The sequence below is a fragment of the Pantherophis guttatus genome, chromosome 4 (assembly GCF_059756535.1).
Source record: "Pantherophis guttatus breed Tessera chromosome 4, ASM5975653v1, whole genome shotgun sequence".
In the NCBI taxonomy this organism is placed as follows: Eukaryota; Metazoa; Chordata; class Lepidosauria; order Squamata; family Colubridae; genus Pantherophis; species Pantherophis guttatus.
In genome coordinates, this window is record NC_142066.1 from 60636697 (window position 1) to 60659841 (window position 23145).

Genomic DNA, 23145 nt, shown 5'->3' on the forward strand with positions numbered 1-23145 from the left:
ACCATTATTCTGGTTGGGATTTAGTGGTAGTTTTAACATGACATTGCTCCTTTTCTTTACCACAATATTTAAAATCTATATAAAGCTTCTATTGTTTGCATTATTTCAAATGGACTTTGACTTCTGGTGACTGCATATAGATCCCATGCAACCAGCTCACAATCATCCAGCTAGCTTTTATACATAAGGGAAAACTTGAACTCAGGTCTCCTCACTCTGTCCAACATCTGTGATTAGTTCTTATGAAGTATCTGGAGAAAATCAGTCATCAAATTGGGTTGAAGTATCACAAGTTTGCTGATGATTCCCTCCCTCTCCCCAAATAGGTTCATGTAGAATAAAAAAGATGCTGTATAAGTTCGTTACGCAAATACTGTAAGAATCTGGATGGTATAAGAAGTTGAGATTGAATCCTGGCAAAAAGAGTTTGTTCTGTAAAAATGGGTGGCTTGGCTTCTCTATTGTCTCTGGAGGGAGTTATACTAAGACTGTGATTTTAGTTCACCTTTCCTTTGCTTTACAACTTCAAAAGGATTAAGACCCCAAATGGCAGAAATGTTTCTAGAATTCAATTCATGAGAAAGCTGGGTAAAATCTTATAGCCCCCTTTCTTCACTTTCCCAGCATTTGGGATGCTCTTCCTGGCACTGGAATAACTAGTAAGAAAGGAATTTATATATGCATTTCTTCGAGTTGGAGAGAAATGGATTATAAGAGTGTGAGTAGGTATGCAATGAGAAATGCACACATTTATTTCTGAAAGAAATAATTGGCATCTGCTGCTTGCCTAGTGGCCTCTGGGCTGTGACATTCCACTTAGGAAAAAAAGGAAATGAAATTGATTAGGGTCTTGTTAATTTCAGATAGCAACTGCAAGGCGAAAGTTATAATCAACTAATTAAGAGCTGAGCTTGCTAACTTGTGGGAAGCACTGTACTACAGAGAAAAGCAGTTCAGGAAGAGATTACTTATGTAAGCATTCTCCCTCTTCAAAGGGAGAAAGAAAAAACAATAACCCAGGACACAGGAAAATGTCTACTGATTTGTTAATGGTGAATATGTAACTAAAGGAAAGACAATGTGGTCACAAATGTGGGCATTGGTCACCAAGTTACTTTTTCATTACCATTGTAATGGCATTTGCTGTCTGAAGTAGTTGTTAAATGAGGATTTACCTGTATGGCAAAGTAGTCTACTTGGGACTGCAGTCTGAAATTTGCAATGCATGCAAATGCAACAGCGTATATAATGGATACAAGTTGATTCAGCAAAATAACACTTTGCAGGTTTCAGATGCTAGTTTTCACCCTAAATCAGTATATAATAAAATCTTATTTATATGCCACCCATCTCACTATCCAAGACTCTTCAGGTAACTCTTAGGATACTCATGAGACTGCAACTTTAAAGTTAACTCTGGAGAGCCTGTCCTGCTCAAAATGTTATGGTCTGGGTTCCCTCAATTCAAAGGTTGAAAAGAGCAGGAACTCAAAAGTAATAGTTCTCTGTTGGTGCTCCAATCCTGTATGAGCTCACCGTATCCTGAAGAATGGCAGTAAATATGAATGGAATTTGTATGAGCACTTGTGCTGGAAGGCAAAGATACACTGAACTTAGTTCCTCTTGGGCTTCCATACTTTTATAATAGCTGTATTAAACTGAGAGACAATAATTGTATAATGTTGAAAGACAATGGATTGTAAAACAATGGGAGAATATACATTTTAAAAAACCTTTTAAGAAGCAAACTTCTCCAAAAAAGGTACATATACAAATAGCCATTGAAATGTGAAGTTCAAATCTACCTTCCATCACTCTCACTCATTAAGTGACTTTGGTCAATCACTTTTTCTCATCTCAAGTGAACATAACTCTGTTAACATGAGAAATAAAATGAAAGATCCCTGTACAACTTGTTCTACACTCTTAAAGGAAACGCAGGATATAAATCTAATTGTACATAAATACATCACATTCCAATAACTAGTATTTAAATGGCACAGCACAATATGTGATTGTAACTATCAGATCTAAATTGTTTTGTTTATATGAGAAACAGTGCAAAAATAGCAGCTGAGCTAAGTTAACAATTGTATGACACTGTGGGTCGACAGGAAAAGTATTCAAAGAAATTTCTTACTGTTGGAGCTAGAAAAATGAAATACACAGGATTTTTTTTCTCAAATACTTTATTTTGCAGCAGATACAGCAGATAAAAACACTCAATAAAATGTTTAAAATATATTTAATACAATGGAGGAGTTTTTGATAGTCTTATTGCACTAAACCTTTTTCTATTCAACATCACAAAATCTAATGAAGTAGTCAGTTTTCCATTTCCATTTTGTTTCATTTTATTTTACTGTATTGTATTTTGTTTTCTATGATAAACAATACATTTAAATCAAAAATTTATTTACTTAAAAAACTTCTCCAATGAGACAATTTACTATAATCTACAATACTATAAACAGTCAAAAAGGCAATTAAATACCATGATATTGCCACACAAATGCTATCAAACCAAGCTGTTTTAAATGTACAATGTATTACCTCCTCAAATATTCTCTGCAAGAATGTGCTATTAGTCATAGCATTAACATCACAGTACTACTGGCCAATAAAACAATAGGCAGTATTTTATGAAGGTCTTTTAATGCTGTATATTGGGAAAAAATAGTAAACCTCAAAACTACTCAGTCTGCAAAAACGATACAGATTGAATTGCTACTATAGGAGCAAGACCTTCTAACTGGATATGCAAATGCACAAGTTGTTATAAGTAGTTCAAATCTAAATAAATGTTTAAAATATAAAAAGCACAGCACTTATTCAAGTCTCTTTTGTTCAGAGAATCACCAGGATGGCTTTCCATCAAGGATAATTACTTCTAAGGTACAATCTTCTAATAGTTTAGTATAGAAATAGTTTCTGTATGGAATTCTGTACAGGAAATTACGGAGCACCAGAATAATTAATTCATACATTCCTCACAGTATGAACTATTTAAAAAAAGCTTGTTTTTTGTAGGTCTGTAAAACTCTTTTAAGATGAATACAGAAAAAAAAAAAAAACCTTTGCTGGTTTTACTCAAAACAGAAAGATGTAAGCAGTATTCTGGTGCCATAGTACCGTTTCCCCTAAAATAAGATATCCCCTGATAATAAGCCCAATCAGGCTTTTGAGTGCAAGCATTAAAACAAGCCCTCCTCAAAATAAGCCCTCTCCGAAAATATTTAAACACATGCACAGCCAGTCCCCGCCATTTCCTTTGGTTAGGAAGACAGAGTTGTCTTCCTAACCAAATCAGGTAAGACGGCAAGAGGAGCCCTGTCTTGCTCCATGCGCTCCAAAATAATAACACATCCCTGAAAATAAGGCCAAGCCTTATTTTGGGGTTCAAAAAATATAAGATAGGATCTTATTTTTGGGGAAACACGATATTTATAACATCCAGATATTAGCAGATGTTTTATTGAGATGGAATGTACCTTCACAGCAATGCAAATAGTACAACCAAGATATACCAACTATTCTATTAAGTCTGATGAAATTGTTCTTCAAATGGAGCATTCCTGCTATCTCAGAATTACACGTCTCCTTTCCACTTGATGTAATTTTGTTCCCATTTTGTATTCCTAGGAAATTTCCCTAAAAGAATTATCATTAGGCAGTGTAGCCCACTTTTATGTTTTGAAAACTACATTCAAAGCTTGGAGCAGTTATTCGTAGGATTCTGATCTTTGTCATCTTTCAGTGGAAATCAATTAGCTTTCTTAATAAGCAATATATTTTTTTTCAAAAAGTAGGAATCCATCTGACAGCTAAACAGCTACAGATAACATGAAATAAGGGCATGTCAACAATAGTGGGATATATCAGTATGATAGACTGCTTGCTGGGTATCTATAAATAATTTAGATATTATATTTCAATTTTGAAATCAACATAATTAGATTTGATGACTTCTAGAATGAAACAGGGCAATTCTTTCATGAACTGTGGTGGAGAGAAGGTAAGAAATCTTCATTCAAAAGTTTATAGAGATCTCTTTGTGTATTATTGCTATTATTTTGTGTGAGAATATCTCATCTAGGGCTTAAATAAATTATGTATTTGGAATCATTGCATGCAAATATTTGCTAGAGATAGGAGTAATTTCTAGTACCTCTAAGGTCTTAGGAGCTTTATGTATATACAGATGCAAACACATATACAGTGTCTCTGTGTATATATATTCCTAATAGTACTGAAAATTTAAATCCTAAACCAGAAACTGGGAAAAATACTCACCTGAATTGCTCAAGAACTTAGTTTGTTAACTACAAGACAATTTCTGACTTGTTTCTCAAGATCTGAAGCCTATCTACTGGGTCATTTAATAAATCAGGCAGGATTTTTTTTCCTTTTTTATTAATTAGGAGTGCAACATATGGCAAAGTACAAAGGTGTAGGTCACAAGAGCCAAATTCTTGTGATTCTGTTATAGTAGTCTTTTGTTCTAAAATTTATACAATTTCCCAAATTTGCCAAGCCAGATTAGATATGAAAACGGTAAGTTAATATCTTATTCCTGCACCTGGCTCTTCTAATTCTGGTCCATTAGATAAAGGAACCAGAAAACAAATGCCAGATAATTGTTATTGACCACGGGAATTTGAAGGATCCATCTGATTCAACTCTGATTGATCCAATAGTTCAAAATCATCTCCTTCAGCATCTGTATCCAGCTCTGAGCTGGAGGTCCGAAGGAAGGGCTTGGCACTTCGCTGCTGTCTGTTGCTATGCACAGCAACTGACTGGGAAGTTCCTGACAAGGCTAGCTGAATCATTCCCCTGGTCACAAAACCAGCTAAGTCATCTGTCAGATTATGCATTAATGGAAGCTCATTTAGGAGGAATTCTGAAGTCACTGCTTCCTGTTTATGAGACTGTTGGTTCTGTTCCTGGGCCTGGTTACGGGGGGAAAGGCTTGGAATGCCAATGCTGGTGTCATCCTCATCATCTATGCCTGTCATCTCAGGGTTGATAGAAGGGAAATCTGGAAGATCTCGAGCAAAAGATTCCTCTGGATCACTGTGGCCATCAAAGTCTAAAGAGAATTTTAATGGGTAATTAAATTAAATTAAAGATATTGAGTTCTGAAAGGTTCTTGTTCAATAAATAAAAGTCATATTATTCAGTTGATCTTAGCATTTATCTTCCCATATCAGTGTCTCTCTCAATATCCAATTTAAGTGCAAACATTTTAGAGCAGCTCTATTATTTTTTCATATTGGATAGTTTGGTTTTTGTTTTATTTTGTTTTGCCTTTTTATCCCAATGGACATCCAAAATGATTTAAGTGGTATTTAATGTCAAATGCATCTTGCATGTTTTTCATACATACAAGTTTTTCATCTACATACCCTCAGAACCTTCTGTCAATGGTGTTTGGCCCCGGGATAAATTGAAGGTCCCATTCTCAGTATAAGACACTTCTGCATCGGAATGCTCAGAGTCAGAGAAAGCCAGTTCTTTGGCAACCACAGCATCATCCAACTTGGGGGAAAAAAACAGGTTTGAATACGTTTGATAAAGCAATTGTACATAGTTATTCCTGTCATCCTTTTTCTTATTTATTTTATTGCTTCATTTTGATTGTTGTGAACCACCCAATTATTGGGAGTTGGGTGGCAAAATAAAATTATATATACTGTAAGTTGTCCTCACTTAGCTATGCCAATTTTTTACAGAACTGTAAATAATTCTATTTCTCTCCAAGAGTTCACTTGAAGTGTTCAGATCATCAAAAATAAGCATATTTAAAAATCCCCTACTCACAATGGAATTTAAATATTATGTATTAACAATTGATTTATATACATTAATCCTAAATAAAAATTTGCTCAAGAAGTATTTAGATGCTATATTAAGGAAATCATCACAGAATCCAGTTATGTGTGAGTATAAAAAAAAATCTTGAAAGCAAGCAATCACCAAAATGGCTACTGCACACTTTTATTTTTTGTAGATTTGTTGTATGTTTATTGAATAACTATTAATAAACATGAATGGTCACAAATTTGGTCTGCTTCTCTGTATTCTGTTGAAATGTGGCCTACAGCAGGGGCCCCCTGGGCCACACAAGCAGCAGGTGAGCGCACAAAGTTTCATTTGCGCATATGAAACTGCCCCCCCCATTGCCAGTCCGTGGAGCCAAAAAGATTGGGGATCCCTGGCCTATAGGAAATAAAAACAAAAGTGCTGGCATTGGTAAAAATCTAACTACTACAAGGAGGAAGAGTCTGTACCTGAGATGCAATTTTTACAAAACAAATCCAATAGCATCATTTTTAAAAAAATAACCTCTGTAATAAATAATCATTTATAGATACTTCATTCTTCAAGTCATGAAAACACTTCCCATTGCACTCTTTCCACAAATCTCAACAATATGCTACTCTTTTTCAAAGTCTGGGCTACTTTTACCTTAGGACAAAAAGCAGCAAGCTCTTCTTCACTGTCACTCTCATTGGCTCCAGCAGGATGCTCCCTCCAAATGTGGTGACGTGCTAAAATGAAATTAGAGAGCCATCTTCACAGAAGTAAATTGAAGAAAGAAGGACCAAAACAAGACTATTTACAGAATAAGATTCTAGAATTTGAACGTCTACAAGAAATGGCCATTTCCCAAAAAAATTTGCTTAGGATACGGAAAGGTTTGTCAAAATTCCATAAGCATATTTAATAATTCCATCCAAAGCACAAAGATGCCAAATCTTTTGTGTAACAATAAAAAGATACAGTAGACAAAATGTTAAAAAAAAAAAAAGCTTCTTGCACCCAAAGAATAATGGAAGTTAGTGTCAGACTCACACTGTCTCTCCTTATGTTTGGACATCATATAGCCACGAACACTGAAGTCTAAACGTTGCAGAGCTGGCTGTAGTTTGGTGTACAGATGTTGGCTCAGGTTATGGTATACAGCAAGTGGCCACAATAAGAAAGAAAGCACTGGAGAAAAAGAGTGATTAGAAGACTACTATTCTATAAACACCTCCAAGAAACTTTTTGGAACAGGTGGTTAAAAAGTGAGATTGCTGTAATGAACATTTTACAATGCACTACAGCAAATTCAAATTGGATATGGTTAACCCACTTTTTGACCCTGTATTTTAAAATGTTTATAAATGATTTCCACCCTTTATAAAGAAAGTATTCTAGTATCCAGTCGTTCTCTTGATACTCACTTATAAGATAGGCAAGACAGACACCAGGGATGTAGTATCCTAAAACAGCCAAAAATGTAAGGACACCACAAGCTAAAAGGCAGAACTGCAAAAACAAAACAAAACCTTGAAATCAGTTTGTATTAGGCAAACTGGTTATCACTCAAGACAATTGTAGGCTGCCAACAAACTGCTTTTTGAGAAGTGGTATCAAACTGAAATTATTATTATTATTTATTATTATTATTATTAATCAAATTTCTATACTGCCCTACTCCCGAAGGACTCAGGGCGGTGAACAGCCAAGATAAAATACAGATAATACAAATATTAAAAAAAACCCTTAAAATTATTAAATATTTCGGCCGAAACACAGATTAAAACAGCCAATTTGTAAAATCACGAATTAAAAAATTTAAAAATTTAAAAGATGGGAGTTAGGCCAGGCCAGCTTGCTGAAATAGAAAAGTTTTGAGAGCACGGCGAAACGTGCGCAGGTCCGGGATCTTCCGTATCTCTGGGGGGAGCTCGTTCCAGATGGTAGGTGCCCCCACAGAGAAGGCTCTCGCCCTGGGGGCCGCCAGTCGACACTGTTTGGCCGACGGCACCCTGAGGAGCCCCTCTCTATGGGAGCGTACTGGTCGGTGAGAGGCTATTGGTAGCAGAAGGCGGTCTCGTAGATACCCCGGTCCGATGCCATGGAGCGCTCTAAAGGTGGTAACCAAAACCTTGAAGTGCACCCGGAAGACCACCGGGAGCCAGTGCAGCTCGCGCAGGAGGGGGGTCACATGGGAGCGCCACGTCGCTCCCATAACCACACGCGCGGCTGCATTCTGGACCAGCTGAAGCCTCCGGGTGCTCCTCAAGGGGAGCCCCATGTAGAGAGCATTGCAGTAGTCCAAGCGGGAAGTAACGAGAGCATGAGTGACCGTATTTAATGAGTCCCGATCCAGAAAGGGATGCAACTGGCGAATCAGGCGGACCTGATAAAATGTCCCCCTGGCCACGGCCGTCATGTGCTCTTCTAAAGACAGCCGTGAGTCCAGGAGGACACCCAAGTTGCGAACCCTCTCCGTGGGGGCCAGTGACTCGCCCCCAATAGTCAGTGATGGCACCAACTGACTATATCGGGATGTCGGAAAACACAGCCACTCGGTCTTGGATGGGTTGAGCCTGAGTCTGTTTCTCCCCATCCAGATCCGCACGGCCTCCAGGCACCGGGACATCACTTCAAGGGCATCATTGGGGTGGTCCGGGGTGGAGATGTACAGCTGAGTATCATCAGCGTACTGGTGGTACTTCACCCCGAAACCACGGATGATTTCACCCAGCGGCTTCACATAAATGTTGAACAGAAGGGGCGAGAGGACCGACCCTTGTGGCACCCCACATACAAGGGGCCTCGGGGTCGACCTCTGCCCCCCTGTCAACACAGACTGCGACCGGTCAGAGAGAAAGGAGGAGAACCACCGCAGGACGGTGCCCCCCACCCCTAACTCCTCTAGCCGGTGCAGCATGATACCATGGTCGATGGTATCAAAAGCCGCTGAGAGGTCTAATAGGACCAGGACAGAGGAACAACCCCTGTCCCGAGCCCTCCAGAGATCATCAACCAACGCGACCAATGCCGTTTCCGTGCTGTACCCAGGCCTGAAGCCCGACTGGAACGGATCCAGATACGACGATTCATCCAGGTACTGGGGGAGCTGTCGCGCTACCACACTCTCAACAACCTTCGCAACGAAGCGAAGGTTGGAGACTGGACGATAATTTGCCAACACTGCCGGGTCCAGGGAAGGTTTCTTGAGGAGAGGCCTCACCACCGCCTCTTTCAAGGCGGCAGGGAAGACACCCTCACTCAAGGAAGCATTTATAATGCCCTGGAGCCAGCCTCGTGTAACCTCCCGAGAGGCCAGCACCAACCAGGAGGGACACGGGTCCAGTAAACATGTGGCTGCGCTCAGTCTGCCCAGTATCCTGTCCACGTCTTCGGGCGTCACAGAATCAAACTCTTCCCAGATAATACTCACAAGACCTGCCTCTGTCCTCCCCGCTGAATCTACCCAGTCAGAGTCCAGATGTTCCCGAATCTGAGCGATTTTGTCATACAGATACTGTACAAAATCCTCGGCTCTACCCTCCAAGGGGTCCTCCCGTGCTTCCTGGTGGAGCAGGGAGCGGGTCACCCTAAACAGGGCGGCCGGGCGATTATCTGATGACGCAATAAGAGTGGCAAAATAGTTATACTTCACCACTTTCATCGCCACCAGGTAGGTCTTAATATGAGACCTTACCAGTGTTCGGTCAGATTCAGAATGGCTGGCCCTCCAACCACTCTCCAGGCGTCTTTTCCGGCGCTTCATCTCCCTCAGCTCCTCAGTGAACCAAGGAGCCAGGCGAGATCGATGCCGGGTCAGAGGCCGCAAAGGCACAACCCGATCCAAAGCTCCAGCGGCCGCCCTATCCCAGGCGGCCACCAGCTCCTCAGTCGAGCCGTGTGCCAGAGCCTCAGGAAATGGCCCAAGCTCCGTCTGGAACCTATCAGGATCCATCAGGCACCTGGGGCGGTACCACCTCAATGGTTCCGCCTCCCTGCGGCGGGGTGCGGCGGTTCGAAGGTCAAAGCGAAGGAGGGAGTGATCTGACCATGACAAGGGCTCGATCACTATATCCCCTATCTCAAGATCACTCAACCACTGACCAGAGACAAAAACCAGGTCTAGCGTATTTCCCCCCGTGTGAGTAGGGCCATGAACTAACTGGGTCAGGTCCATAGCCGTCATGGAAGCCATGAACTCCCGAGCCGCCTCAGACGCCTCACCGACGGATGGCAGGTTAAAATCCCCCATGACCATAAGCCTGGGGGTGTCAACCGCCACCGCGGCTATAACGTTGAGCAGCTCGGGTACGGCTGCCGTCACGTGGCAGGGAGCCAGGTACGTAACCAGCACACCCATCTGCACCCCATGACCCCACTTCACAAGGAGGGACTCACAACCAGCCGTCTGAGGAACAGTGACCTCCCTCGGACCAAGACCTTCTCTAATGACAACCGCCACCCCCCCGCCCCTCCCGTGTCCTCGGCTGATGGAATGCGCGGAAACCGGGTGGGCACATCTCAACGAGGGGGACTCCCCCCTCCTGGCCCAACCAGGTCTCCGTAATACCCGCCAGGTCCGCTCCCCCCTCCTGAACAAGATCACAAATGAGGGGGGCTTTATTTACCACGGACCGGGCGTTGCACAGCATCAGCCAAAGGCCCAGGGCCTGAGGGTCTGTGCAACCTGGGGAACGAGGGGAGCATTGGAGGCCGGAGCGCGCCACCGCTTGGAGCCAGCGAGCGCGCGCTCCCACAACCTGATGTGGCCCCCTGCTCCCGCCATATCTGCCCCTCCCACCCACAGGACTGATGTAATGACCATCCATAACACAAGCTCTAACCCCCTCCTTGACCCCGGTTCCCGCATCTCTAGTGCCATGCTCTTCAGCCGGCTCTGGCCTCCTCCCCAACAGGTTCTCCCCCAAACCCACCGAACCCACCCCCCTCCCAGAAACCTTTAAAACCTTATCTAAAAATTTCCCCAAAAAACCCCACAACCCCCTCCTCGACGCATGCCACCTCTCGGGATTCCAAAATCCGTCATCAAGGTAGGCCCTCGATAGTGAGGAGGGCCAAACCTGCAAGAGGGGGGAGTCTCGCAGCGCAAGCAGGTCAGCAGCCGTAAACATCGCACAAAACAGAGATGGAGAGTCAACTGGTCAGGGCTTCACCAGATCGTCCAATAATACTGGGTCAAAGTAGATCTTCATATCATTATATATGTATATATATGTATATATTATATATGTAGCTGAGGTTGGAGCATCAATTTCAGTTGCCTTCAACGTATGGGCAATGGGGACAGAATCAGGGGAATTCTAGGATGTTGGTTGAAAGCTGCATCAAATAAAAATGGGATGTGCTCAGTGTATATTCTCTATTCTTGTACCCTCTTATTTTTCCTATTTCCCTTTTCTTATGTGTATAAATTATATAACACAGACACAGGTATATTATATTCTTATGCAGAAATATTCAAACATCTCCTTTTCTCAGGTTTTTGCTTTGGGGTAGCTTTTCCCCATCCCACAATTAACACATGGTTGCTACTACTACTTGGGATTTTTTTTCACCTTGCCAGGATTTTGTTTTTTGAAACTCAGCAGGCTTCTCATGAAGCTGTCTCCTGTGATCCATCCTTTGGCCAAAAAGTGGCATAGTTCAGGAACACTCAAAAGTCGAGGATGGACAAAGCCCCAGCTGAAAAAAATCAGATTATATTTTACTTTATTGTAAAATACAGATATACTGAGCACAGTTTTCAAATAGCTGCATTTCACTTACAAAGATCATTAATATTTGTAATGTACATCTTAGAGATAAAACCTAAAGTGCTATTTGTCCTGGCTCAAATCCATAACAACGATAGAACTTTTACTGTGGTATACTGACCTCCAATCTTAATGGACAAAATGTCATCTGCCTTTTCATTAAAATTCATAGGTACTTAAGCAGAGAAAATATTTTCTGAGTTAAGAATCTGTTACAGCAGTAATAGATTTTAACAAATCACATTTTTGTAAACAAATTCATAGAAGTTAATAAGACATTTCGTGAATAGTTTAAATTGGACATGAGCCAAAGAATTCATCTTTGGAGATAGTTCTAGTTTGCATTTGAAAGAGGTAATTAATTTCCAGTAAACAATCTTGACTATGTACTCAGAGCAATTAAAAAGCAGCAAAAAAGAGTTCCCTCCCCTAAACTTTCAGTATTTCATTTCAAGAAAACTGGAAGCTACATGCTTATTCATATAGATTTATGAGACTTAATATGGCATACAATCTAATCCAACTAATATTTTACTGCGGAATATTAAGCTTACTCCTAAACAAATACAAGTTTTCTGATTTAGATATACAAAAGAAAAGATGCAATGAATTCTTATTTTTAGAAATGTCTGTTCTTAAACCAGTATTTACATGTCTTTTGCTGCTAATTATAACAAATCTTTACAGTTATGCAAGCCATATACAGGTAGTCCTCAACATACAACAGTTTACTTAGTGACTGTTTAAAGTTACAATGGCACTGAAAAGAGTGATCGTTTTTCAACTTATGACCACTGCACCATCCCCATAGTCATGTGATGTGCAACCGACTCACATTACGACAGTTGTAGTGTCCCTGGTCATGTGATCACCTTTTGCAATCTTCTGACAAGCAAAGTCAATGGGGAAACAAGATTCACTTAACAACCATGTTACTAATTTAACAATTGCACTGATTCACTTAATAAATGTGGCAAGAAAAGTCGTAAAAGTCACTGGGCAAAATTCACTTAACAAATTTCTCACTTAGCAACATAAATTTTGGACACAATTGTGGTCATAAATTGAGGATTACCTGTACAGACAATAAAAATATATAATTAAGGTAACTTGATTTTTCATACCTTCCATTGTCTAGTTGATCAGGTCTTACTGCTAACATTAAAGATACAAACAGGATTAGTTGTGAAATATACTAAGCTGAATAATTAAAACATAAATTGACATAGCATTTTATTACTGATGGTGATGAATAGAAAACAGAATGGATATTGTGGTTTGTAAACTGTTTAAGAAACTCAATTACATACCCTCCTTTCCTTCTTTCTGCAGTTATTTATGAAAATAATGCAAATCCCTTTACTAAATATCATTACATTAGACTGATAATACTGCATTATGGAAATACAGATATTTCAGTTAAGATGAAGACCCACTTACCATCCTTCAATCAATAAGTACCAGGTTGACTGGTATTTGGGTCTTTACCAGTTAACAATACTGGGAAGAAACTAAATAGATCTTTTATAGTCATACATTATATATTTGTCCATCACCTTTGAAAAATATTGTTGGCCTACAATAAATGTCAATAACTGTTTTAGGAAGAAACCATCTAAACAGCTATTAGACTTGAATCTTTCTAAAGAACTTAAGAGTGGCTGTTTGTCTTTATTTTGGCTTTCACTTGGTATATTCTGTGAAATGTGAATTGCAGTTGGTAGCCAATGGCTTATCAATAATTATGGTTTATTCAATAAATAGTAAAAAAACATGCATCCATAGGCAGGTACCTCAACAAATTCTCTTATTGTGTTCTATGGAATCAAAAATTTAAATCTTGATTTCCTAAGTCCACACTAATATATGCCTGTTTCTTCAACTGGTGCCCTCCAGATGACTAGTATGCTCTATCAGGGCTGCATATTTTTTTCTAGGCTGAAGATTGTACATGGCTTTTGAATGACATGTTGCTATTTAATTTAACAATGTTTATTTTAATTAAATCTAAATGTAAATCTGATAATTCTCCAGTAACGATTACAACATTCTTTTCCTTTTTGTTATATAAGAAGTACAATTTTATAACAGGTTTTGATCCACATTTGGGGGGAAGTGAATGTGTAAAAGCTTTTTCTACATTATGTCACTTGAATATTTTTTAAAAATTTTACAGTTCCATAACATAAGGAAAAAAACATTTCTCCCAGGCTGGCCTACACTACTGTACATATTTTCTTTAACTGTGAACTCCACATGGCAAATTACCTTTTACGTATTCAAGCATTTAAAAATGAATAGTGCTATTTTTTGTATCCAATATTAATATATTTTTGGATTGAAAACTATTACAATTTTTAAAAAAGTTTGTTTACTGTAGCTGTAAAATACTATTATTTTTCTCACTTGATATTGTTGTGTACAGACTAGCAGTGTAAGCAATCCTTTCTTGTACAACCTGATAGAGGCACACAAATATATTTTCTAGTATCAGAGAACCTTGACGGTTTCCAAAATTCTCTTTTACCTTCAGTCACAGATTTTGAGCCTGGTAATCATATAATTATAGTAGATGAGAAATTATAAATGAGATGTAGTTATCAAAAGGAAAATGAGCATACCTTTTATTTCTGGCCAGATTCTATTCTTCCACTGATCTAAACATACTATTAGTATTAGGGTGAATGCAACTAAGAATATCAGATGAAGAGAGGTCAGGGCAAAAAACCTAAAGGAAAATAAATCCAGTTAGTACAACACTGTTTGTTTTTTTTGAGGGGGGATTATTATATAAAAAGAACAGGAAAACTTACCTGGGCCACCAAACAGAAGTCAGGATAAATAATCCTGCATTGTTACTAACTCTAGATTGCCAAAGAGCAGAAGGTATTGAAGAGAAATAACCCAAAGAACTTTTAAAATTTCTCTTTCACTTTCCATAGTTTTGTATAAATCAAAATTCCTAGTTAAGGTTTAATCCAGTTTTGAATGATATGACATGAAACTCCAGCTAAAATAGCTCTTTAAGAATAAATTACACAAGACACCTTTGCTAAATTGGGTGGTTTGCATTATTTTTTTCAATTAGTTTTTTTTTTACTTAATAAATTTTTCATTCAGTGTTTTTGGCTTAACAAAAAGACTGATAATGATTTAGATCACAGGTGTCAAACTCGTGGCATCACGTTGCCGTCACATGATGTATCACATTTTTCCCCTTTGCAGAGCTGGGGTGGGCATGGCCTGCACTTGACGCATCCGACCTGCGGTGAACCAGTTTGACACCCCTGATTTAGATGTACCTGAAAGCACATTAGTCTTTTAATGACTTTCATACGGTGTATAATAAGTTTTTTTCTCTTTTGGATCAACATGGATACATTTACTTTTTGCTTAAAAATATCTTCTATGTTTCTGTAGTTTTTTTAAAAATTGTAAAATCTTTTAATAAAATTTTTAAAAATATAACTTAGAATTATCAATTTGATATTTCATAATTGATTAGGAAAGAACATTGTATCAATGTATAATGTTGTATTAAGGATGATTACACAATAAAAACAAAAAATTAACTGAAGTACATTCTCATTGTTGGAATCAGAATTACTGACAATACTTTTTAAAGCATAATTATTTTAAAGCCAAATCTAAACTGAGCATTAGTGTTAAGTCCATGAGAGACAGTATCACTCAACAATGGCCATCAAATGACACATCAGCACATTTTATGAAAAAAAAGAAAAAAGAAAACATGCTTGTTCCTTAGTGAATAAGAGCTATATCTTCAATTCTTTGCCAAATATAACTAGCATTATTGTGATGGAACTGCATCCATTTATTGCAACAATTTGAACTACCAAGACATTAACTGCATTCATCTTACAATGATTTAATCAAAACAGAAAAATTCATTCAAAGCATTCAAATTCCTATCTATAACAATGACAATTTGTTTTTTGTCTTCCTTGTAGAATGAATATGCCTTGGTATGTTTTCTTTCTCAATAAATACAAAAAGTAACAATATCATAAATAAAATACAATCCAATGGCACATTTTCAGAAAAACAAACTTTCTGCTGCACAGTGACAAGACCAAACTTCAAAAACTTCTTAAAGTTCTCAACCATAACTGTGTGATAAATATTCCACTATTTCCCTGACTTAATCCTCTGTTCCATTATTATCTGTTTGTTTCATAATTCAGTTGTTCAAGAAGTAAAAGCTGCAGCTCCCTTTGGGTTGGAGTAAAACATACGATTTTTTGGAAGTGGGAAACAACCCAGCAAGCCGATTCCTCTAGAACAGGAGTGTCAATCTCGTGGCCCGTGGGCCGGATGCATCACATGCTGGCCACACCCACCCCGGTTTAGCGAAGGGGGGAAAAGTCGTAATATGTCACATGACGTGACGCCATGAGTTTGACACCCCTGCTCTAGAACAACTCATCTGGAAACACAGTCAGTTACAGCATGGAATCAGATCTGCCTGGGCAAGAACATAGTTTTCATATTGGTGGTGATGAGAATCAGCGTAAGAAACGTAAAGGAAATCTATAAAAATACCTAAAGTTCAAAGGATACTACTAAAAAGAATGGAAAACCTCTGTATTACTCTAATTACTGACCTTGCTGCACTATGAACTTATGATATCCTCTTTCTAAAACAGCATTCTAACAACTCCATTAAGTTTATAAAGAATTCCAATTTAGATTTAGCCAACAACCCCTTTAATTTATATACATTTTCAGCCAAAAGCAAAACTTCATGAACTCAATATGGTTTAATTTGTCTAGCAGGCCATTTAAGTAGGCAATGGTTTTTACAGGCTTCTCTTGGTAAGTATGCACTAAAACAGTGACCTTTACATAAATACTTTCACTTCATATAAGCACACACACCTCTTCCAAATAACAGCAATAAACAAGAAAACAAAAGCCTTTTAGGTCCAGGACACGTTTTTCTTTGGTTTATTTTCCCATTCCCTTTCAATTAGATATAATAATGGAAATAGGATTAATCTTTTGCACTCCTAATTATAGGGGGCTTTTGAATCAGAGCTGTTGTGAGCAGAACCCTATGAATGAAATCTTACATCCTTTATACAACATCAACATTGGCCTGCTTTGCTAGGGGAGAAGAATCACCTTATTGTACCTTTTCCCCCTGATTTCCAATTTCTTCCATTGGTACAAAGCCCATCTCTCTCTCTCTCTCTCTCTCTCTCTCTCTCTGTGTGTGGGTGGGTAAAGGAGAATATTTGTAAAGGAGAATATTTGTAGCTCAGGATTGCAAGAAAACAACAATTCAGAGAGCACCAAGGACCCCTTATGTATGTATGTATGTATGTATGTATGTATGTATGTATGTATGAATGTATGTATGTATATACCATCTTGGCAAGCCCCTAAAAAGTATGTATGTATGTATGTATGTATGTATGTATGTATGTATGTATATACCATTTTGGCAAGCCCCTAACAAGTATGTATGTATGTATGTATGTATGTATGTATGTATGTATGTATGTACCATCCTGGCAAGCCCCTAACCAGAGACTTTCACCCTCGGCCCCGAAACGGTTGCTCGCTCCCCTTCCTCCATGCCCAGAAATCCCTTCATTTCCACATCCCCGTATCCTCCTCCCTCGTAAGGCTGCTCACCCGAATGCTGCATGAGCGCCAACCCAGCCAAGAGCGCTCCTTGCTGGCTTCTCCCAGGTGAGGGTGGCCTGTAGAGCTGTCAGGACCGGTTCGTAAGGCGCGAGGTGAGTCCCCAAGAAGGCGCTCAAGGCGCGCACTCGCTGCTCCCGCTCCGAGGACGGGGCCTGGGCATCGGTAACGAGGCCTCCGCCGCCGCTGCTGTGGTTAGTGCCGCTACTACTGCCGGCACCCCGTCCTGCCACTTCCGCCGCTGCCATTCTTCCTTCGCCCAGCATCACCGAGGGACCGGTGAAAGAAAGGGTAGGATTACCATTCTTCGTCACCAACCGTTGCTGTCGCTACCGCAATAGCTCGAACGCGGCCGCTACTAATCCACGCACCCTCCCATGGCCGCTCACGTGCCGGCCTAAAGCACAGGAAGTGACCGTTTTTGAGGCGCCATCTTGTTGTACGGAAAGTGCATAAACGCGCCCCCCGTGCTTTTTTTTCAATGGCTTCGGCGCATGCGTGTTGCCAAAATAAAGCTAGCAGATAGGTGAGGAAGCGGCAGTGCGAGGGAACAACTCAGGGAAAGATCGGTTTTAACTACGGAAGAAGAGGATTCCGATTTTAATCCACACTCACTATGCCGCGGGAGATTATTACTCTGCAGCTGGGGCAGTGTGGCAACCAAAGTAAGGCCAAGAGAAAAGGCCTATGGGACCCGTTCGTGTGTGTGTGTGTGTGTCTGTCGGTCGGTCGGTCGGTCGGGGGGTGTGTGTGTGTGTGTGTGTGTGTGTGTGTGTGTGTGTGTGTAGCAGTGGAATCAGAACTTGATTTGTGGGTAGAAGTATTTGAAAAGAAGTGAGGTTGTCACTCTTAGGAGAAGAAACTGCCGTCCAATATTTTTTTTTAAAAAAAACGAGAACATTAAATTCTGTTGTGCCCCGGCTGTTAATGGGGGCAAAACGGTAATTGAGGTAATTCCAGATTTATAAAATATAGGAAATGGTATAAGAACCATGTCAAAGATAATACTGTCAAATCAGAATACTGTGGTGTGAAATTCTTAATAAAACCCATAACTCTCCATTGCCTCTTGAAACCATTTCACTCTGATTGGGGTAGGCTACAAGAAAAGTGCTTATTTTTGTACTTTTATGTTTTTGCAGTTGGATTTGAATTTTGGAAACAACTATGCGCTGAACATGGTATTAGCCCTGAAGGTATTGTAGAGGAGTTTGCTACTGAAGGCACTGATCGCAAAGATGTCTTTTTCTATCAGGTAAAATATTTTTCTTTCTTCCATTCCTGTCATAGGGTCTGTGGGTTGTGTGCAAGGGTTTGAAAGAGCACTGATTATTAAAATATTTATTTATTTATTTATTTTATTTAACTTATATGCCGCCCTATCTCCAACAGACTCAGGGCGGCTCACAACAATAAAATCCACAATAACCACAGTACAAAGTTAAAATATCTAATTAAACCAGATAAAAGTTAAAAACCCATATAAAACCCCATCAGTCCAAGCCGGCGGATTTGAATAACCAAGTTTTTAATTCGCGGCGGAAAGTGCGAAAGTCAGGGGCCAGCCGGAGCCCCAAGGAGAGTTGATCCCAGAGGGTGGGCGCGCCCACAGAGAAGGATTTACCCCTGGGGGCCGCCAGCCAACATTGTGTAGCCAGTGGCACCCTTAGCAGGCCCTCCCTATGGGCGCGAACCAGGCGATGAGAAGTTGTTGCTAGCTGCAGGTGGTCCGCCAAATATCCTGGGCCTAAGCCATGTGAGGCTTTATAGGTCATCACCAGCACCTTGAATCTCACCCGGAGGGCAACCGGCAACCAATGCAAATCGCGCAGGAGAGGTGTTACATGGGAGTATCGGGATTCTCCCATCACAACCCGCGCGGCTGCATTTTGTACCAACTGAAGCCTCCGAGTGGGCAGCCCCATGTAGAGAGTGTTACAGTAGTCAATATGGGAGGTGACTAGCGCATGAGTAACTGTGCGTAGGGCATCTCGGTCCAAGTAAGGGCGCAACTGGTACACCAGACGGATCTGGCCGTATGCCCCCCTGGTCACGGTCATTATATGGTCTTCTAAACTCAACCGTGAATCCAGGAGGACACCCAAGTTGCGTGCCCTGTCTACAGGGGGTAAAACTTCACCCACTATAGCCAATGATGGAACCTCCTTCGGACCGAGATGCCAGTACCCACAGCCACTCGGTCTTGGCAGGATTGAGCCGAAGCCTGTTCCTTCCCATCCAGACCTGTACCGCTTCCAGGCATCGGGCCATCACATTGAGGGCATCACTGGGTTGGTTCAGTGTGGATATAAAGAGCTGAGTATCGTCAGTGTACTGGTGGTACCTCACCCCAAAACCACGGATGATCTCCCCCAGCAGTTTCATATAGATGTTGAACAGAAGGGGCGAGAGAACCGACCCCTGGGGCACCCCACAAGTGAGGGGCCTCAAGGTTGATCTCTGCCCCCCTGCCAACATGGCTTGCGTTTGACCCGAGAGGCAGGAGGAGAACCACCGTAAAACGGTGCCTCCCACTCCCAGCCCCTCGAGGCGCCGCAGCAAGATACCGTGGTCGACGGTATCGAAAGCTGCCGAAAGATCTAATAGGACCAGAACAGAGGAATAACCTCTGTCCCAAGCCCTCCAGAGATCATCCACCAGCGCAACCAATGCCGTCTCCGTGCTGTACCCGGGCCTGAAACCCGATTGGTACGGATCGAGGTAATCTGCTTCATCCAGGGCCAGCGGGAGCTGACGTGCCACCACACTCTCGACAATCTTCGCTAGAAAGCAGAGGTTGGAGACTGGACGAAAATGACTCAAGACAGCTGGATCCAAGGCCGGCTTCTTGAGGAGGGGCCTTACCACTGCCTCCTTCAAGGCGGCCGGAAAGCTTCCCTCCCCCAAGGAAGCCGTTATCACCGCCTGGATCCAGCCACGTGTCACTTCCCGGGCTGAGTAAACCAGCCAGGAGAGGCCCGAGTCCAGCACACAAGTGGCCACACTCAGCTTCCCCATGATCCTGTCCACTTTCTCTGGGGTAACAGGATCGAACTCTTCCTAAAGCACAGGAACCGCTGCCTCCTCACTGTCTGACTCTGTCCAGTCAGAATCCAAGCCGTCCCGAATCTGAGCAATCTTGTCCAACAGGTGCTGGCTAAACTCCTCGGCTCGCCCTCGCAGAAGGTCTTCCCTCACCCTCTGATTCAAGAGGGAGCGGGACACCCTGAACAGGGTCAATTCATTCATGTTTGCATTACTTTTAGTAGTTTTAGGAAAGTTATCCAATTGTGGGGGTAAATAAACTTTTGGATGAAAACGATTTAAGATTTAAAAAGACAGGTTACAATTGATAAATTCATTTATGCACCAGAAACTTTGGAAACTTGTTTCTGCAACAGGTAAAAAATGTTTACCTTTTATATATATTTGAGGTTGATCACACAAGCCACTGTACCTATATAAACTAGAGTAGATGTAAACCATTCCTCTTAAATTAATGATTTTTTAAAACAAAAAAGCTTATTTTCAGGAGGCAATCAAGTGTCATACTATTGTGGCGTTTCTTCCTGAAAATCTGTCAAGAATTTGGGACAAGAATACCAACATCAGCCATGATAAAGCATTGATATATCAACACCTGATCATAGATTGTGATGGCCTTATGAAGTTTTAGTCATTTAATATATATGCATATATATTTTAGCTCTGGTACCAAAGACAAGAACATCATTGTGTTTTTTTGCTATTCACATGTAACCGTTTTTATTTGGGTACAGATAGTCTTCAACTTGCAACCACAAATGAGCCCAGAATTTCTGTTAAGCAAGACAGTTATTAAGCAAGTTTTACCCCATTCTATGATTTTTCTTGCCACAGTAGTTAAATGAATCACTATAGTTGTTAAGTTAGTAATACGGTTATTAAATGGATCTGGCTTCCCCTTGACTTTGCTTATCAGAAGGTCACAAAAGGTGTTCATATGACCCCAGGACACTGCAACTGTCATAAATATAAGCCAGTTGCCAAGAATCCGAATTTTGATCCCATGACCATAGGAATGCTGCAGCAATCATAAGTATGAAAACGGACACAAATAACTTTTTTCAGTTCTCTTGTAACTTTGAATAGTCACTAAATCAATTGTAAGTTGAGGCCTACCTGTATTCAATTTTAAAGTAAACCACTGGCTTAGGAGATAATTCCATTGAGAGAACTCTTGATTCTTAGACCACGGTCTCCAATACCTGTATGGAGGGCTTTTGGTAGGGAATGGGTTACACCTCAAAGGAATTGAGAAGAATGTCTTTGGAAACCTGTTAGCCTGCCTTCTCCATAGGGCTTTAAACTAAACTGTACAAGGAGGGAGAATTTTTAGAAAGTAATTCCAAGCACAAATTTTGGGCCAATCAAGAAAGAAAGAAGGTAAGAAAGAAGGCAGACTCACAAATCAGGAGATGTAGAAACCAGAGGGTCTGTTAAAAAGGACTCAGACGCCTATACGCTAACCCCCAAAGTATGCCTGTACACTAATGCTCAAACAGGGTGAACCTGAAATCTTCTACATGGGGACAGATATGGTGTTGTTGCCATTGCTGGAACGTGGTGGGTTGAAACTAGTGACTGGAATAGAAAGCTTGAGGGATTTACATTGTTCAAAAGAAACAGACCTAATAAAAGAGGAGGTGGAGTTAATCTATGAGAAATAACTACAAGATTATAGAAATGCAACAAAACAATGATGAAAACCTTCTCAAATGGATTTGGGTTAATATAAAAGAAAAAAAGAATAACTTTGCCAAAGGTGTATACTACACCAACTTAACCAAACAGGAAATTGATGAACTGTTTTGCTATCAGTTAAGGTATTTATGAAGCAGACCACAATAGTAATGGGGGATTTGAACTACCCTGACATCAACTGGGAGACAAACTACACCTAGTGGAAGGTTCCTAGTATTCCTCAAATGATAAGAGAAGAGAACTAGAGGATCAGGTATACTAGACTTAATTCTCACTAACAGTTGAAATAATAAAAGGGGTTGAAATTACAGAAACGTGCAATACAATACAATGAAAGCACAAGTAATAGACAAAGCCTAACAAATGTTTTAGACTTTTAAGAGAGCTTGTGAAGGACTTCATGGATGGAAATTATTAAGCGAAAAATAATTCAAGAAGCTTGGGAAAAATGAAGTTATAAAAGCCCAGTCAAGCACAATATATTTTTGAACATACTTCTTTCTGAAAAGAAAAATAAAAGCTCCCAGAAAAAGCCAGCATGACTGCATAAAGAACTCTTGCAAATTGAAAGATAAAAAGGACAAGTATAAAAAGTGGAAAGAAGGACACATAATTAAGGCAGAATGCCAGATATAGCCCAAACTTGCAAAGATAAAGCAGGAAAGCTAAGGCTCAGAATGAATTTAGGCTTGGAACAAATGTCAATAATAATAATAAAGTTTCTTTCTATATATGTAAACAAGAAAAAGTCAAGGAAGTGATTGGTTCACTAATGGGAGAAGATAGCAAAAAGGTGACAAGCAGCAGGGAGAAAGTGGAACTGCTTAATTGGTATTTTCTATCTGTTTTTACACAAAAGGAAAAAACAGTCCGACCTATCAAAAACAGTACCATAAAAAACAGATTAGGAATATAAGTCAAAACAGACAAAAAAATGGTAAATTCCACTCTAGAGTCTAGAGTGACAAATTCCACTCTAGACCAGTTCAAATCACCAGGATCAGATGGATTACATCCCAGAGTTCTGAAGGAGTTGGGAGATGTGATCTCAAAACAATGGAACCATATTTTTCAAAGATCTGGAGCAGAGGAGAACTACCAGAGAATTGGAAAAGAATTGATGTTCCCATGTTTAAAAAAGGGGAAAATG

At 40.4% G+C, this 23145-nt stretch overlaps 2 protein-coding genes and 1 long non-coding RNA gene across 4 annotated transcripts in view; 2 read left to right on the forward strand and 1 right to left on the reverse strand.

The window, feature by feature from the left end:
* Positions 1-2171: 2171 nt before the first annotated feature.
* Positions 2172-4019, forward strand: LOC148114125 (uncharacterized). The gene is made up of 2 exons (XR_015733871.1): positions 2172-3274; positions 3311-4019. It is a non-coding gene; the product is annotated as an uncharacterized LOC148114125 (long non-coding RNA).
* Positions 3629-17735, reverse strand: RETREG3 (reticulophagy regulator family member 3). Of its 2 annotated transcripts, none has more exons than XM_034416185.3 (9): positions 17244-17735; positions 14204-14310; positions 12707-12734; positions 11385-11511; positions 7233-7317; positions 6859-6996; positions 6472-6554; positions 5409-5541; positions 3629-5092 (listed from the first exon to the last, which is right to left on the reverse strand). In XM_034416185.3, the coding sequence occupies exons 1-9, from the start codon at positions 17516-17518 to the stop codon at positions 4641-4643; spliced, it is 1428 nt and encodes a 475-aa protein (XP_034272076.1). In that variant the 5' UTR covers positions 17519-17735; the 3' UTR covers positions 3629-4640. The 2 variants fall into 2 exon arrangements, with proteins under 2 accessions (XP_034272076.1, XP_034272075.1); XM_034416184.3 differs by having other exon boundaries at positions 12707-12737; positions 17244-17730.
* An 11-nt stretch (positions 17736-17746) lies between these two features.
* The window catches only part of TUBG1 (tubulin gamma 1), a 35782-nt gene continuing 30383 nt past the window's right edge, over positions 17747-23145 (forward strand). The window contains exons 1-2 of the mRNA XM_034416186.3: positions 17747-17917; positions 18395-18507. Coding sequence (XP_034272077.1) covers positions 17869-17917; positions 18395-18507 — 162 coding nt within the window. The 5' untranslated portion in view covers positions 17747-17868. The remainder of the gene's footprint in view (positions 17918-18394; positions 18508-23145) is intronic.

What these genes read in the sequence shown, in the direction of transcription:
- RETREG3 (XM_034416184.3), bottom strand. Translation starts at nt 17,518, where the DNA reads ATGCTGGGCGAAGGAAGAATGGCAGCGGCGGAAGTGGCAGGACGGGGT. An exon ending in AAAAACAAAATCCTGGCAAG is followed by an intron (nt 7,318 to 11,384) that starts GTGAAAAAAAAT and finishes TTGTTTTTGCAG; the next exon opens with TTCTGCCTTTTAGCTTGTGG. An exon ending in ATTGACAGAAGGTTCTGAGG is followed by an intron (nt 5,093 to 5,408) that starts GTATGTAGATGA and finishes AATTCTCTTTAG; the next exon opens with ACTTTGATGGCCACAGTGAT.